We start from the raw sequence: 17,878 nt of genomic DNA, 5'->3' as shown, positions 1-17,878 counted from the left end.
GTGATGCAAATTTAAGAAGGAAAGGAAAATAATTTTCAATTATGGGTAGTTGGCATAGGTTTTGCATCTATGTTTCCACTGTTTATTTTTATAACCCATAATGTAAATTAGAAATAATATTTCTCAACCTTGATTCCTGTTCTAACAAAATTGGTATTTGTATTATCACCCTATGCCATTCTCTCTTGTAGTCTTCCCGTTGTGTTCTATATTATCCAGAATTATATGACCTGTTTTTAGACCAGTCACGGTATCAGAACTGGATCATGTGGTCTAATCATTTGACAATGTTTCACAATTAACTAAGTGTTGGCTTGACTCCGTGGCAATAGTCTTCTCTCTCAGTCAGGAGGTTGTGGGTTCAAATCTCATTGCAGAAAGTGAGAGGTACGGCAGCGCAGTGGGTAGCACAGTTGTTTCACAGCTCCAGGGCCCCAGGTTCGATTCCCGGCTTGGGTCACTATCTGTGCGGAGTCTGCACGTTCTCCCCCTGTGTGCGTGGGTTTCCTCCGGGTGCTCCGGTTTCTGCCCGCAGTTTAAAGATGTGCGGGTTAGGTGGATTGGACAAGGTAAATTGCCTTTAGGTTAGGTAGGGTTACTGGGTTACAGGGATAGGGTGGCCGTATGGGCTTAAGTAGGGTGCTCTTTCCAAGGGCCGGTGTAGACCCGATGGGACGAATGGCCTCCTGCACTGTAAATTCTATGATAATTGGAAAACAACTTGAATATGTTATCTAGCTTAATATGCTCGTGCAATACAAAGGAATGCAATGTTGTGAGAGGTGATGTTTTTCTGCTGAGATAATAAGGCGTGATCTTCCTATTAATTGAGATGTAAAAGATTGCAAGGCACTGTCAAGGAAAACTTTTTGGAATCTTGAGAACCTGAAAGTTTGGACATAATTGTAAATGTATCGTCTTGTATTAGTTTGGTGCTCAAAATATACTTGTTGATGCAGCTCTAGATTTTAAATCCTAGGTGTCATTTCATTAGAATTTCATTATTCTGATTTCAAAATTTATGCTTTTGGATGTTATGATAGTGGATCTGTAATAAAAGTATAGTCTTTAGTTATGCAGGATATTTTCACCAGCGGCTTCCTTGTTTTGATTGCATACCTGTGACAATAAAGATTACTTTTACTTTAACTTTACCTTTTTATTAATTTGTGGCCCAACATTTTGACTTTCACAAACTGTACATGACTTTTAGGATGGCACTGTGGTAGCACTGCTGCCTCCCAACCCCCGGGTCCAATTCGGGCCTTGGGTGACTCTTTGGAGTTTGCTCTTTCTCCCTGTGTCTGCATGGGTTTCCTCCGGATGCTCCGGTTTCCTCCCACAATCCAAAGATGTGCAGGTAGGTGGATTGGCCATTCTAAATTGCCCCAAGTGTCCAAAAAGGTTAGATGGGGTTACTGAGTTAAAGGGATATGGTGGAGGTGTGGCTTTAAGTAGTGTACTCTTTCCAAGGGCTGGTGCAGACTCCTTGGCCTCCTTCTGCCCTGTAAATTCTATGATTCTATGATACTCCTGAAAAATAGAAGTAATCAGTTGCAGATGTTGTTTTACATTAGCTGGCAATAGACCTGTCTTACATATGAACATATACGTGTGAGCATACAAATTAGGAGCAGGAGCAGTCGGCCCTTAGAGGCTGCTCCATCATTCAATAAGGTCATGTCTGATCTGATTCTAACCTCAACCCACGTTTCTGCCTACCATCGATAACTTTTCACCCTTTGTTAATCAAGAATCTATCTAGTTCTGCCTTAAAATATTCACAGGCTCTTCTTCCAATGCTTTTTATGGAAGAGACTTCAAAGACTCACGGCCGTCAGAAAAAAAGTTATTTGAATCTCTGTCTTAAATGAGCAACCCCTTATATTTTTAAACAGTGATCCCTCTCTCGATTATCCCACAAGAGGAAATATCCTCTCCACATCCATCCTTTCAAGATCTCTCAGAATCTTATAGGTTTCAATCAAGTCACCTCTTACCCTTCGAAACTCCAGGGATACAAATCTAATTTGCCCAACCTTCCCTCATAAGACAGCATGTCCACTCCTGGCATTATTTTTTAAATATTCGTTCAGTGTTGCTGGCAGAGCAAATTTATTGCACTTAACAGTCAATCACATTGCTGTGGCTCTAGAGTCACATGTAGGCCAGACCAGGTAAGGATGACAGATTTCCTTCCCTAAAGGGCAGTAGTGAACCAGATGGGTTTTTACGACAATCGACAATGTCACCATGTAGACTTTTAACCAGATTTTTATTGAATTCAGATTTCACCATCTGCCTTGGCGGGATTCAAACCCGGGTCCCCAGAGCATAACTCTGGGTCTCTGGATTACAGCGATAACACCACTACGCCACTGTCTCCCTAGGCTAGTAATGCTTTCTAAATTGCTTCCAATGCATTTACATCTTTCCTTAAATAAGGAGAACTATACTGTACACAATATAGAATATTTTGTATATTTATCATTAGAATTTCTCACTTTTAGAGGAACAGCATTAGGCTGGATTATTTATTTCCAGTGAGGTTCATTTATTCAGGATTTTTGCTAATTGATTTGGAACTGAAATATAAAATATTTTTTCTATTTCAATCTTTTACTCAATAAACCGTTACATTCAAGTGTATTTTTGAACATAAAACAACTGGAACCACAGCACTATTAAGAACGTTCCTGCTTTTTAACTTTTGGGGCGATGACCATAGCATTTCTAAAGAGCTCCTTTCACCTGTTTGTATGTTGAAATATTGCTGAAGTAGGCATAATGTGATCATAACTGCTGCTCTTCCAGTACTGAATGGACTGTAAATACAAGGATTTTGGGGGGCTTCATTTTAGGTCTACATTGAAATGTGCCTTGTATCTTTAAGTTAACTAGCTTTATGTTAATTATCTTCTTTATCTGCGCACTTGGCAAATAGAATGATTGATACTGTTTGCCCACTACTGGTATTTGTCTTAGTTGATGGTGCAGCTTCAGTAATTCATGCTGTCAGTGCTCAGAATTTCAAGATATGACATACAAAAGTTTGAAAGTTAATATATTTGAAATTTTTAATGTTTTCTGTATTACTCTGTTTTACATAGTAAGGGTTGGAAAATGCAGGTTTTTTTTGCTGAAGTGGAATTTTTAAGTATATTGTGAAAATTTACTTTTCTAAAATTCAAATATATTTGTAATAATCCTATGTTACAGCTTGTAAGCACTGAGCAAAGTAAAAAGCAGGTACATGTCAGTACCTCTGACAATAGTAATATCAGGAAATGATTGTCGTGCCATTTTCAAGATAGAAGCCATTAGTTAGTTCTTAACATTGATGTCCTGAAGATTGCAAGCAGCAATTCAGACAACTGTAAAATAATTACTTTTTTCTTCATCTTTAGTAATGAGTAACATTTCTTCAGGTAGTTAAAGTCAACATGTTAACAGCTTAATAGAAAGACGTAAGAATTTATTGATAATGAAGACTTTTATAACATGCAAATATTATAATTAAATGTAAGGTGTTTCAGGATATCTGTAAGGATACAACTTAAGTTTTATAAACTGTTATTTTGCAGCTGAAGAGGAGGAGGAAGATATTGTACCCAAGCAAGCAATTGAACCAGAACCAGAGCAAATTCAGAAAGAAGAAGTTAATGAAGGTATTTTGGGGTGAAAATCCATTCTGAAAAGCTTAAAATAATCCATTTTCAATGTCACACTTTATGTATTATCTTATATTTGCCTTTGTCAACAGTATGTTTTACACTGGAATAACCATTTAACTATCAGGTTGAGCATCTCTTATCCAAAATTCCGAAATAAGCACTTTATTTCAATGTGACATCGTGAGTGGGAAATCCCACAAGGCTCGGAAGGTTCCCGGGCGAAGCGCAGGCCCCAGCGTGCCGCACATGCGCAGGCCCCAGCGTGCCGCACATGCGCAGGCCCCAGCGTGCCGCACATGCGCAGGTCCCAACGCATCGCACGTGCGTATTATCACATTATAATCCGAAAAATCTGAAATCTGATACACACTCGGGGCCCCAAGCATTTCGGATAAGGCTTGCTCAACTTGTAATGTTTTGTTTCAACAACAATTATTTCTATTGATATTGTGCCCTTAACACTGAAACATTCCACATCACTTCACAAGAGCATTATAAAAATAACAAAGTATGGCACTGAGCCACATGAGGCGATATTGGGCCAGATAACCAAAAGCTTGGTTAAAGAAGATGTTTTCAAGGAGGATCTTAAAGGAGGAAAGCAAGGTGGAGAGGCATAGGGAACAAATTCAAGAGCTTGGGGCCTTGGCAACTGAAGGCCACCAATAGAGAAGCAATACTAATTCTGAATCCATAAAAGGCCAGAATTGGAGGATGCAGATATCTCTGAGGGTTGTGGGCTTGGAGGAGGTTACAGAGGTAAGAAGAGGCAAGCCCATGGGGAATTTGAAAACAATGGTGATGATCTTAAAGTCAGGGTGTTGCTTGAATTGGTACAACATGGGTCAGCAAGCCCACAATGAGTCAGTGGTAGGGGAGCGGGATTTGATGCGAGCTCAGACATGGCAAGAGAGTTTTGGATGACCTCAAAACAATAGTGAATATAATGTGTGTGACAAGCCAGGATTGTATTGGTGTAAAGGTAACAATTGCATAAATGAGACATTCAGCAGCCAATGAGCTGAGACGGGGTGAAGTCGAGCAATGTTATGAAGGTGAAAATAGGCTGTCTTAATAATAATACGAATAAGAGATTGTGAGCTCATCTGGATCAAATATGACACCAAGGCTGTGAACAAACTGGCTTAATATCATACAATTGCCAGGGAGAAGGACGGAGTCAGTAACTAGGGAGAGCGATGGAGTCAGTAACTAGGGAATGGAGATTGGAGTGGTGGCTGAAAACAATGTCTTCAGTCTTCCCGATATTTCACTGTTAAGCAGCCCGATTATATGGCACCTGTCCAGCGAGGTAGTGGTAAGGTAGAGCTGAGAGTTGCCAGCATACATTTGAAAATTAATGCTGTGCCTTCGGATGATGTCACCGAGGGCAGCATGTATATGCGAAGTGTGAGAAGCAGAGGATAAATATTTGGTCGGGGGGCTTAATTTAAAGTCATGACCATATACCATTCAGTATATTCTTTAAGTTGTACAAAATTGCAGAACTCTATTACTATATTGTTTAATTGTTTACATTCACTTTCAATATGCCCAGAATCTCCTTGAGGTCAAAACTGACTTCAAGATGAATTCTCTAGAATTGGAAATTTTGAACCAAGTGGACCCACAATTATTAATCTGGTCGTTCTGTGCCTGCAAAAGGCACAATAATCTGGGAAATATGATGTGGGACAGAAATCCAAATCTTCCAGTTTAGCGCCAATGCACCTTGAAAGCCATTGTTATAATGGAGAGGATTTGCCTGTCCCCTGTCTGACTCAAAGCTCTGGATTGAATTAAGTCAGGTATACAGGTAAGTTGCTTGACAGTATAGAAATAGAGAATTGCTGAGAAAGGGGACGTGATCTCTAAGCTTTTCATTGGGATCCTCTAATTCCATAAAGTTTGACTTTATTGGCAAGCTTGTAAATAGGGCCTGAACCATTTGCTTACCGTACAAGCTTGGTGCTGAAATAGGACACATGAAAGCCATCCTTCGGGGTAATGGCTACCCTGAGCAGATCATTGATTGTTGTATGTCATGCAAATTCATGAATTGGCCTAAGGCTGCCATTCCAGGTCCGGAAAAGTGCCCAGTGTACCTCAGATTATCTGGAAAGGGATAGGTGCCTCCAAATTTGAGCACCAGGTGAAGCCAGCTGTTTCATGGTGGTATGAGAATCATAGAATTCCTACAATGCAGAAGGAGGCCATTTAGCCCTTTGAGTCTGCACCGACGTGCCGAAAGAACACCCTACCTCGGCTCATTTCCCCCAATCTTTCCCCGTAACCACCATGTGGATATTGATGCTTTTAGGATGTAGTGACCGACATTGAATGCAGTATTCTATCTGATTCAGTGAACGCAAAGCCTTGCATAACTTTTGTAGACTTCCAATCTTGTTGGCACTACATCAATGCAGGTTATAATGAAGAGTGGATGTTGTGCTTGTTATCTAGTTTGAATAACATTTGAAGAAGAAACTTTTTTCTGCCCGAAGATCTCCTTACCCAGGTCCTTATTTTCCTCTCTCCATCATGTAGGCTTGAGTTGTAATTCGGGTGCTTCCATGGTTGCCAACAGACCCTTGGGATCAAGTCCAATTCCACACGTATAAACTTGGATAGTGCATATTGGTAGACTTGAATTTGGAAGGGAAACACAATTGAATCTGATCACCTGTTCCCCTGAGATCCACATATGCATTTCTGCAGCAAAAGCAATAGGGATAGCGGACAGGAGTGGCCATCTTGTGCTGGCCTTTTAATCAGCTTGGCTCAGTGGAATTATTCTTGCAACTGTGTCAGAAGGTTGTAGCTTCAGAGTACCTCCGAATACTTGGCTTAATTTCATTCAATACTGAGGGTGTAGAAAAAAAGATGTATTTAATTTCTTTAGTGGCCTTTCACAACCTCTGCAATCACTATTCTACCGTGTGTAAATAAGTGTAAATTTGTACACGATGTAATAATGAGCAGATGATCTGTTTTAGTGATGGTGGTTGAAATATAGGATTAGGGATGCTTTTGTGGAGGAGACATTAGACCAAGGCCCATGGTGGTTCAGGTGGGTGTAAAGATCCTTGGCACTATTCAAAAAAGAACAGAAGAGTTTTCTGTCTATCAACATTGGAAAGCAAGGGCAGCACTGTAGCGCTGTGGTTAGCACTGCTGGCTCACGGCGCCGAGATCCCAGGTTCGATCTCGGCTCTGGGTCACTGTCAGTGTGGAGTTTGCACATTCTCCCCCCGTGTTTGCGTTGGTTTCGCCCCCACAACCCAAAGATGGATTGGCCACACTAAATTGCCCCTTAATTGGAAAAAATTATTTGGGTACTCTAAATTTAAAAAAAAAAAGCATGGAAAGCAGACTTACTGGCGATTTATCTCATTGCTATTTACCTTTTATTTAATTCCCTACCCACATATCGAACTACACTTTAAACCTAATTGACTGTGAAGCTCTGAGATATCCTGAGGCTGTGAAAAGCACTGTACAAGTTTTTTTTTCTTCTTTCTCTTCCTCCTTCTTCAGCTCAGTGACTGATGCTGATTGGTTTGGTTCTGCTGTTGCCTTATTCAAGATGAACTAACATGAAAATTAGGGCTGACCCTGAGACCACCTCAGACTATGGGTCAGTACCACACCATGTGTACATTTTCTGCAATGAAGATTCTAAAGCATCAGTCCTTGCTTTGCCCTATTATATGTAGAGAATATTTTAGATCATAGGTAAACTAATTCCTTGATCAAAAAGGTAGAATGAAATTAATTTCATATGCCTATAGTGTTTTTTCCTGAATGCGGAAAATGTTTTTTGTTTAAAAAATGGTACTGACCTTTCTTTTCCGTCGAGTCTTTGAGTTTCAAATGTCAGCAAGAAATTGCAGTAGATTCTGTGGTCAGAATGCTTAAATGGACAATTCCAACTAATGGCCACTTCGATGCATCTTGAAAGGAAACAAGATTGAATTGGTGCTAACGTTAAGATGCTAAGTACCTTTCTAAATTAAATAATGTTTTAAAAAAACAAGATCTAAAATAAGAAAGATTTGCTTACCACATTTTGCAGGTGCACTGCGTGAACTTACAGAAGAGGAAAAACAGCAGATTCTTCACTCTGATGAATTCCTCACATTCTTTGATCACAGCACCAGAATAATTGAACGGGCTCTTGCAGAACATAAAGATGTCTTTTTTGATTACAGTGGCAAGGATTTAGAAGAAAAAGAAGGGTACTATTTACATAACTATTACTGTATTTATTGCAGCAGAACTGTTTCTGAACAACTGAACAACATTTCTGACTTGCATTTTGTTTCTTAACAGTGAACTCCAAGGTGGGGCTAAACTTTCTCTCAATAGACAGTTTTTTGATGAACGCTGGTCAAAACATCGTGTTGTTACATGCATGGACTGGTCACCTCAGGTAGTTTTGTTTCTATGCTAGGGCATTCTTTTCCCCCTCTTTCAAATTGTATAGGGTGTTTAATAAAAGTGCTCTGCTTTTTGATAAATAATATTAAGGCAATAATTGCAGAAATTTGAATTTTTATTCTGTCAGTAGACTAAAATGTCAATGGGATGTGTTATGGGCTTATGATACTAACTCTCTCCTTTGCATTGACTCTGAGCAGTTCTGAATGTGTAATAATACCAATATAAAATTAGGTTTTCAAGATCAAAGAAGTTATTCGGTAGTAATTATGAACTTGGCGCACTCTTTAAAAACTCAGTTACACTTCATTCAACAAGGTGTGACTTTTTCAAGGGTTTCTATACCGAGACTGTGCAAAAATTGAACTTTTAACAGTGCATCCACTGAGATGTGTGGAATCTGCATTTAACTGCACACGTGTGAACTCTAGCAGTTGCTGCCAGAGAAGCAATGGTGGCAAACACTGATAGTTTCACTGCCATCATTTCAGCAAAATATACTTGCTCTACCCAATTTCAGATCATTTATATATTATATAAATACAAAACAGCAAAGGACTTAACAGTGATACTACTTTTTATGTTTCCAACGCACTCCACACCTCCACTCCAGACACGTGCACACAGGCACACGTGCATACATAGGCGCACGCTCAAACACACAAAGATATTGGTTAATTTGTGTTCTTTGGTTACAAGCTTACTACCTATAGTGCCACATTCCTCATAATATGGTATGTCTTGAATATCAAGAGACTCCTTTGTGGCATGTTATCTGTTCCCTTGTTAACAATCCATGTACATACTTTAGTGCATTTCTCTTATCAATATATACCAATATTTCCTCAATCGTCTATTCAGGCATATCTGTACTGGCAGCCCTTAACTAGCCCCTGTCACAGAATTGTTGCTGTGCAGAAGGAAGCCATTTGGCCCATTGTGTCTGCACCAACTCTCTAAACGAGCATCATGACTTGGTGCATTTTCCCCTACCCCTGCACATTTTCTATTCAAATAATCATCTTCTGGCCTTCTGAATGCCTCGATTGAACTTGCTTCCACCACAAGTCCAGGCAGTGCATTCTGGATCTGAAGTACTCCATGTGTGAAAATGTTTTTTTTCCTCACATCACCTTTGCTTTTTTTGCAAGTCACTTTAAATCTGTGCCCCCTCGTTCTTGATCTTTTAACGAGCGGGAATAGTTTCTTCCTATCTACTCTGTCCAGCCCCTTCATAATATTGAACATCTCTATCACATCTCTTCTCTGCCGCCTTCTCTCCATGGAGAGTCCTAATCTCTCCAATCTATCCTCATAACTGAAGTTTCTCATCCCCAGAACTATTCTTGTAAATCTCTTCGGCACTCTCTCCGATACTTACACATCCTTCCCAGAACTGTGCACAATATGACAGCTGAAGTCCAATCAATATCTTGTACAAGCTTAGCATAATCTCCTTGCTCTTGTACTCTATTCCCCAATTAACAAAGCTCCGGATACTATATGCTTTATTAACTGCTCTGTCCACCTGTCCTGCCAGCTTCAATGGTCTATGCACATATACACCCAGGTCCCTCTGCTCCTGCATTCCTTAACAATTTTAGCTGTTATTTTATATTGCCTCTCCATGTTCTTCCTACACAAATGTATCACCTCACATTTCTCTGCATTGAACTTCATCTGCCACCTATCTGCCCACTCCAACAACTTGCCTATATTCTTTTAAAGTTCTGCACTGTTCTATTCACGGTTTACAACACTGCCAAGTTTTTTTTATCATCCACAAACTTGAAATTGTCCCTTGCACACCAAGATCTAGATAATTAATATATATCGGAAAACAAGGGCCCGAATAACGACCCCTGGGGAACATCAACTACAAGCTTTCCTCCAACCCAAGAAATATCCATTGACTGTTACTTTCTTTGTCCTATTATTCAGCCAATTTTGCATCCACATTGCTACTGTCCCTTTTATTCCATGAGCTATAATTATTCTCACTAATCTGTTCTGTGGCACTGGATTGAATGGCTTTTGAAAGTTCATGTACACCACATCAACAGCATTACCTTCATTAACCCTTTCTGTTACCTCCTCAAAAAGCTTCAGCAAGTTAATTAAACAAGTTTTTCCATCCTTTAATTTTATTCCATACTAAAGCATCTCAACATTAGCTTTTTTTCCTCCTTTCCTGTACAAACAAATTGGCAATCCTCCGATATTCTGACATACTTCTACATTCAATAATTTTTGAAAGATTGTGTTCAGAACCTCTTCTATTTCCACCGTTAACTGGGTATCCAGAGTAATATTACGTTAACAATGCGGGTTTCACATCTGCTCCCCACCCCCCAAAGTCAACTTTGCCCCAAACGTAAAATTCAGGCCTCAGTTGCAATTCATTCAAGATAGCATACCTTTTTCTAGGATTTCCAGACCGAGAATGATGGAACTTCAACAGCGCATCCTGCAGAGGAGCATGGAATCCACATTTAACTGAATACTTCTGAACTCCAGTAGATGCCGTTAGAAGAGCAATAATGCCAAACTCTTAATACTTTCTGGACGTATAGTTTTAAGGTCCCAGTGTCTTTTTCACTAATTTCAACTGCTTATTCATTTTTGTGTCTGTCAAATCATGTTATTTACTTTAATACTCCATGTCAGACTTCATACTCCTTTCTTTAGCCTTTCTAACTTCTGTTCACTTATTTGGTGTTAACCAATAAAAATGAATTAATCCAGAAAATCCTTCTTTACCTGTCATTTAACTGGTGAGAAACAACATATTTTATTATGTTCTGATGAAAGGTTAAGCTTCTTCATAGATATTACCTGGCCTGCTGAGTATTTCCAGCATTTTGTTTATATTTCAAGTATTTATTAACTGATTAACTGGGTTCATCGTCAAATTCTAGTTATTGTGGTGAAAATTAAGCTAGTATATCCTTATTCCGTATCTGTGCTTCACATAAGTCAACAGAAACAAAAACAAGTTTGGAAATTCTTTCAAGGCAATTTGTCTACTTGTCTTGAAGCAATGCCTATACAGTGCTTATATGGGGCCAGGTGACGAGTGTTACACTGCTGACTGCTATGTTGCTCTAATCCAACAACTAATTTCAGTGATAAGAGACCGAACAGGGCAATAGATTCTTGTATTAAATGTACAGAATATCAAGTTTCAACAGTTTACATTTGGTTTCACACTGGACTGTCTAAGCAGTGGGAAACAACCAGACCAGTATCGTGAAAGTAATCTCAGACCTATTGTTCTTGCGGTGAACTGGAGTTAGATGACCAATGTGATTATTTTGTTATCGGATAGTTTCCTCACATGGACAAAATGTCGTGTTCATGGTGTTCATTTCATTTCATTTCATTTCATTTCATTTTCATTTCGTGTTGAATCCTTTGCTATTTTCTATTTATATATGTGTGATCTGAAATTGGGTATAGCAAATACATTTTGCAGCAATGATATCTGGATGCTATTATTCTCTTCTGACGGCATCTACTGGAGTTCAGAAGTATTCCGTTAAATGTGGATTCCGCTCTTCGCGTTAGCGATTGAATCTCTGGCCATGGCGCTGAGGGATTCGGAAGAGTTGGAGGGGGATTGTGCGGGGGGGAGCACCGGTTGTCACTGTACGCAGTTGATCTGCTGTTGTATGTCGTGGATCCGGCTGAGGGGATACCAGAGGTGCTGAAGATACTTGAGGAGTTTGGGGACTTTTCAGGCTATAAGCTCAATGTGGGGAAAAGTGAGCTGTTTGTCCTGCACCCGGGGGATCAGGAGAGGGAGATATGTGAACTCCCGTTGAAGAGGGCTGAGAGGAGCTTTAGGTATCCTGGGGTCCAGGTGGCTAGGACCTGGGGGGCCAGGCATAGGCTTAACTTTTCGAGGCTGGTGGGGCAGATGGAGGAGGAGTTTAGGAGGTGGGACGCGCTACCGCTTTCGTTGGCGGGCAGGGTCCAGTCGATTAAGATGACAGTGCTCCCGCGGTTTTTGTTTCTTTTCCAGTGCCTCCCCATATTGATCCCAAAGGCTTTTTTCAGAAGGGTGAATAAGTTGATTCTACGGTTCGTGTGGGCGTGGAAGGCCCCAAGAGTAAGGAGGGTATTTTTGGAGCGAAGAAGGGAGGTAGGGGGCCTGGCGCTGCCCAACCTGTGTGGATATTATTGGGCGACGAACGTGGCGATGATTCGCAGGTGGGTGACGGAAGGGGAGGGTGACGCATGGAAGAGATTGGAGGTGGCGTCCTGTGCGAGTACGAGTCTGGAGGCTTTGGTGACGGCCCCACTTCCACTCCCCCCGGCAAAGTACTCTACGAGTCCGGTGGTGGTTGCGTCCCTTAAAATCTGGGGACAGTGGAGGCGGCATAGGGGGGAAGTGAAGGCCTCAGTTTGGGCCCCGATACGGGGCAATCACCGTTTTGCGCCGGGGGGGAATGGGTGGGGGATTTGGGAGTTGGCACAGGGCAGCCATCAGACAGTTTGGGGACCTCTTCCTGGATGGGAAGTTCGCAACTCTGGAGGTGCTGGTGGGGAAGTGGAACCTCCCCCCTGGGAACGCTTTTAGATATATGCAGGTCAGGGCATTTGTTAAGAGGCAGGTGGCGGAGTTTCCGCGGTTGCCGCCAAGGGGGGTGCAAGATAGGGTGCTTTCGGGGACATGGGTCGATGAAGGAAAGATCTTGGCTATTTACCAGCTGATGCAGGAGGAGGAGGAGGCCTCAGTAGAAGAGCTCAAAGCGAAGTGGGAGGAATAGCTAGGGGAAGAGATTGAAGATGGAACGTGGTTGGACGCCCTGGAGAGGGTGAATTCCTCCTCCTCTTGCGCACGGCTCAGCCTAATTCAGCTGAAGGTGCTGCATAGGGCTCACATGACAAGGGCAAGGATGAGTCAGTTGTTCGGAGGGGAAGACAGGTGCGGGAGGTGTTCGAGAGGTCCGGCAAACCACACCCATATGTTTTGGGCTTGTCCGGCCTTGGAGAGGTTTTGGAAGGGGGTGGCGGGGACTTTGTCAGAAGTGGTCGGGTCTAGGGTCAAGCTGGGCTGGGGGCTCGCGATCTTTGGGGTAGCTTCGGAGCCGGGAGTGCAGGAGGTGAGAGAGGCCGGCATTCTGGCCTTTGCGTCTCTAGTAGCCCAGCGCAGGATTCTGTTACAGTGGAGAGATACGCGGCCCCCGAGTTCGGAGGCCTGGATCAACGACGTGGCTGGGTTCATCAAGTTGGAGAGGATGAAGTTTGCCCTGAGGGGGTCGGTACAGGGGTTCTTTCGGCGGTGGCAGCCCTTTCTCGATTTCCTGGCAAAGGGGTAGAGAGTGGTCGGTCTCAGCAGCAACTTGGGGGGGGGGGGGGGGGGGGGGGCGATCGTTAGGGGGTTTGTTTTTGCGGCGGTGAGTTTGCGATGTTGTTATTTTCTTCTTTCTTGTATTGCTGTTGGTTTTTTGTTATTTATTTTGGGGGGTGAGTTCTTTTCTTGTGTTGGTGTGGAATCACGCCTTGTTTGTTTTAAATTGTGGGGAGAAAATTTGTTATTGAAAAACTTGAATAAAAGTTATTTTATAAAAAGAAAATGTGGATTCCATGCTCCTCTGTAGGATGTGCTGAAGTTCCATCATTCTCGGTCTGGAAACCCTTGAAAAAGGTATGCTATCTTGAATGAATTGCAACTGAGGCCTGAATTTTACGTTTGGGGCAAAGTTGACTGGGGGGGGGGGGGGAAGGAGAAGCAGATGTGAAACCCGCATTGTTAACGTAATATTACTCTGGCTACCCAGTTAATGGCCATTCAGTGGGAAACACGCTCTATGAAAGGCTGAGTGCTGCTGGGATGGGTGGGTGGGAGCTGAGAAAAAGGCGTGTGCAGGCTGGAAGTTCCAATATGCTTCCTCAGGATGATAGCTGCTGTTGACCTGTAAAAAAAAAAAAAAGAAAAAATATCAGCGGCAAAACTATGCAGCGGGTATCTGGGCAGCACAATCATACGCAGGTCTTCGTCCCCAGACACATTTGTTAATTTTGTTTGAGCCCTGTCTTTCATCCCGTCCTGGATTGAGATTGCAGCTAAAACACAAAGGCTGCCTTACCAATCAACCTGTCTGCCAACAGGCGGGCAAAGTAGAATCCCATTCAATTGCTGTTTAATTTAAATTTGCTTCTTGATTGTTGGAAGACTTGTGGCTCCGACCAAAATATTGCATGGATGTGTGATGACATCGAATCACATGCAATTCTTTTTGTGCAATTTATGCACTTCTGGGCCGGGCGCATGCCCACTTGAGCAATTTCTGAGTAACTTCTTACTTCTGTTACTGAGTAACTTCTTAAAGACACAGGAGTTATGCTGCAGCTGTACAAAACCCTTATTTGATCCCACTTGGAGTACTGAGAGCAGTTCTGGGCACCACACCTGAGGAAGGATATTTTGGCCTTGGAGGGAGCGTAACATAGGTTTACAAAACTGATACCTGGATTACAGAAGTTGAGTTATGAGGAGAGATTATTCAAATTGGACTTGTGTCCGCTAAAAGTGTGAAGGTTGAGAGGTGATCTGATCGAAGTATTCAAGATATTAACGGAAAGGCAGAGTAGATAAAGTTAAACTATTTCCACTAGTTGGAGATTCTAAAACTAGGGATATAGTCAAATAATTAAGGCTAAACCATTCAGGAGAGATGTTGGGGAACTTCTTCACTGGAAGGGGGTAGAGGTTTGGAACTCTCACACAAACAGTAGTTGAAGCTAGATCAGTTCATTTGAAATCTGAGATAGATTTTTGTTAAGCAATGATATTAAAGGATATGGGCCAAAGCCAGGTATATGGATGAAAGCAAATTACTGCAGATTCTGGAATCTGAAACCAAAGAGAAAATTCTGGAAAATCTCAGCAGGTCTGGCAGCATCTGGAGGGAGAGAAAAGAGCTAACGTTTCGAGTCCAGATGACCATTTGTCAATATGGGCATCTGTAATAATTTGATTAGGGATAGTCAACACAGTTTTGTGAAGGGTAGGTCATGCCTCACAAACCTTATTGAGTTCTTTGAGAAGGTGACCAAACAGGTGGACGAGAGTAAAGCAGTTGATGTGGTGTATATGGATTTCAGTAAAGCGTTTGATCAAGTTCCCCACGGTAGGCTATTGTAGAAAATACGGAGGCATGGGATTCAGGGTGATATAGCAGTTTGGATCAGAAATTGGCTCGCTGTAAGAAGACAGAGGGTGGTGGGTGATGGGAAATGTTCAGCCTGGAGATCAGTTACTAGTGGTGTACCACAAGGATCTGTTTTGGGGCCACTGCTGTTTGTCATTTTTATAAATGACTTGGAGGAGGGCGTAGAAGGATGGGTGAGTAAATTTGCAGATGACACTGAAGTCAGTGGAGTTGTGGACAGTGCGGAAGGATGTTGCAGGTTACAGAGGGACATAGATAAGCTGCAGAGCTGGGCTGAGAGGTGGCAAATGGAGGTATAGGAAGAATGTGGAAGCATTGGAAAGAGTGCAGAGGAGATTTACCAGGATGTTGCCTGGTATGCAGGGAAGATCTTATGAGGAAAGGCTGAGGGACTTGAGGCTGTTTTTGTTAGAGAGAAGAAGGTTAAGAGGTGACTTAATTGAGGCATACAAGATGATCAGAGGATTGGATAGGGTGGACAGTGAAAGCCTTTTTCCTCGGATGGTGATGGCTAGCACGAGGGGAGATAGATATAGGACAGATGTCAGAGGTAGGTTCTTGACTCGGAGAGTAGTAAGAGCTTGGAACGCCCTGCCTGCAACAGTCGTGGACTCGCCAACATTAAGGGCATTTAAATGGTCATTGGATAAGCACATGGATGATAAGGGAATAGTGTAGATGGGCTTTAGAGTGGTTTCACAGGTCGGCGCAACATCAAGGGCCGTAGGGCCTGTACTGCGCTGTAATGTTCTATGTTTTATGGAGTTGAGTCACAAATCAGCCATGATCTCATTCAGTGGCTGGACAGACTCGATGGGCTGAATGGCTAACTCTTGTTCCCATGTTGATCCTGAAAAGCTAATTTTATATTGATGTAATGTTGGTTTCCCCATGATGATAAGTTTGCATTAAAATAATACTTTTTAAAGTTTATAATAGTTTGGCTTCTATCTTGATCCAAAAGCAAATTAGGGTGGATACGGGAAGACTGAAATAAAAGCAGAAATGTTAGAAATAATTGGCAGCTCTTGTATCACTCATGGGTAGAGAAATAGCATGAATATTTCAGGTTTGTATTAGAGCCCCGGAACAGCACGTTACCCTCTACAAGGGGATCTGTGTGAATAGGGTAAGCAATGGTGTGCCATCAGATTGAAGAATCTTTCCTGAGTCCGCAGTCTAAATCAAAAAGTATTTAACTCAGTGTAAAGTCATGTACAGAAATCAAAATGAAGAGAGGTAAAGAAAATGGTCTTATGGGAGCGAGATAAAACTGGCAAAAAAGATTTTGGAAAAATTAATTTAAAATCTTCAACAATAATTAAAATCTGAAGGAATTAAAATTCACGCGTGTAAATTTTCAATGCCAGAGAGATGGTCTTGTTGCATAAAGGTGTATTTTGCCCATAAAAATTCACTTGACACATGAATGAATGCCCTGATTTCTTTTTCCTGTGTGTTTAATGGGTACCTAATGAATAAGTACAGCAACTTCACACACACGTGTGTTTAAACGCTCTCTCTCTCTATGAACTGCAGATGTAGTTCAGCTTGTGGAGGGGCAGAAACATTTCCTGATTTCCACATTTAACTATACAGTTGTGGACACTAGAGGTAGCTGTACAATGTATTCCTTAATAATTGTGAACACTGTTATTCTCTACTTAAAGCAAACATCTTTCCCAATACTCAAGCCTTTTGTTTTAAAAGTGTTATGATTTTTATTGATGGAAGAATTTACAAAAACTAAATCATGCTTTAAATAGCAGTTGTTTATCACTTATGAATCACGTACTTAACTTGTAGCTTTTAGCTTACTAGTTTCATAACTGTCCTTAATAATGAAGTATTGTGTTGTATTACATCGTGGCCAATCATGGATTCTGTAGGTTTCTGAAACATTTGTGTATATTTCAGCTTTGCAGTGGCTTCAAGCCCCATCTGTTTGCACAATGACTGACATATGGCTATAATGTGAACTGTCACACAGCAAATGATAGCTGTGCCTGAGGAAGTCCACTCTTCCTGTTAATATTTCTTTTCTGGTTTTGCTGTCAACAGTATCCAGAACTTCTTGTTGCCTCATACAACAACAACGAAGATGTTCCTCACGAACCAGATGGTGTAGCTCTTGTATGGAACATGAAATTTAAGAAAACCACCCCAGAGTATGTCTTTCACTGCCAGGTATAGTATGAGATCTTGTCCAGCCAAGCTGTGATTTAATTCAAAGAAAGAAAAATGGACCATTGCCAAATACTTTCCAAGCCTGTCAACTTAATGATTTCATCAGTCTAGCATGCACATTAATTTTCAACACTTACGTTGGCTTGTTCTGTAAAAACCTTCCTTTACAAGGAATGTTTATCACGTGGCAGCTATGTAAGGTATCGTATACATTTTGTAACAATAGAAGTGGATTAGATTTGGTTTTATTCATTCATGGGATAGGGTACTGCTGGCTAGGCCCACATTTTTTTATCCATCCTTAATTGGCCTTGATAAAGTAGTGAGCTGCCATCTTGAACCACTGCTGTCCATGTGGTGTAAGAACACCCACGCTGCTGTTAGGAGGGAAATTAG

At 41.5% G+C, this 17,878-nt stretch overlaps 1 protein-coding gene across 5 annotated transcripts in view; it reads left to right on the top strand.

The window, feature by feature from the left end:
• dync1i2b (dynein, cytoplasmic 1, intermediate chain 2b) overlaps positions 1-17,878 on the top strand; it is a 126,161-nt gene that overhangs the window by 88,920 nt on the left and 19,363 nt on the right. For all 5 annotated transcript variants that reach the window (XR_005459766.1, XM_038789425.1, XM_038789423.1 and 2 more), the window contains 4 exons: positions 3,585-3,668; positions 7,750-7,912; positions 8,007-8,106; positions 17,357-17,482. Coding sequence is in view for 4 of the 5 variants with exons in the window: in XM_038789425.1 (XP_038645353.1) it covers positions 3,585-3,668; positions 7,750-7,912; positions 8,007-8,106; positions 17,357-17,482 (473 nt within the window). In the remaining variant the exon portion in view is untranslated. The remainder of the gene's footprint in view (positions 1-3,584; positions 3,669-7,749; positions 7,913-8,006; positions 8,107-17,356; positions 17,483-17,878) is intronic.

Source organism: Scyliorhinus canicula, chromosome 2 (genome assembly GCF_902713615.1).
Source record: "Scyliorhinus canicula chromosome 2, sScyCan1.1, whole genome shotgun sequence".
NCBI lineage: Eukaryota > Metazoa > Chordata > Chondrichthyes > Carcharhiniformes > Scyliorhinidae > Scyliorhinus > Scyliorhinus canicula.
The sequence above is the reverse complement of the archived record's forward strand: the minus strand, read 5'-3'. Positions and strand labels throughout refer to the sequence as shown.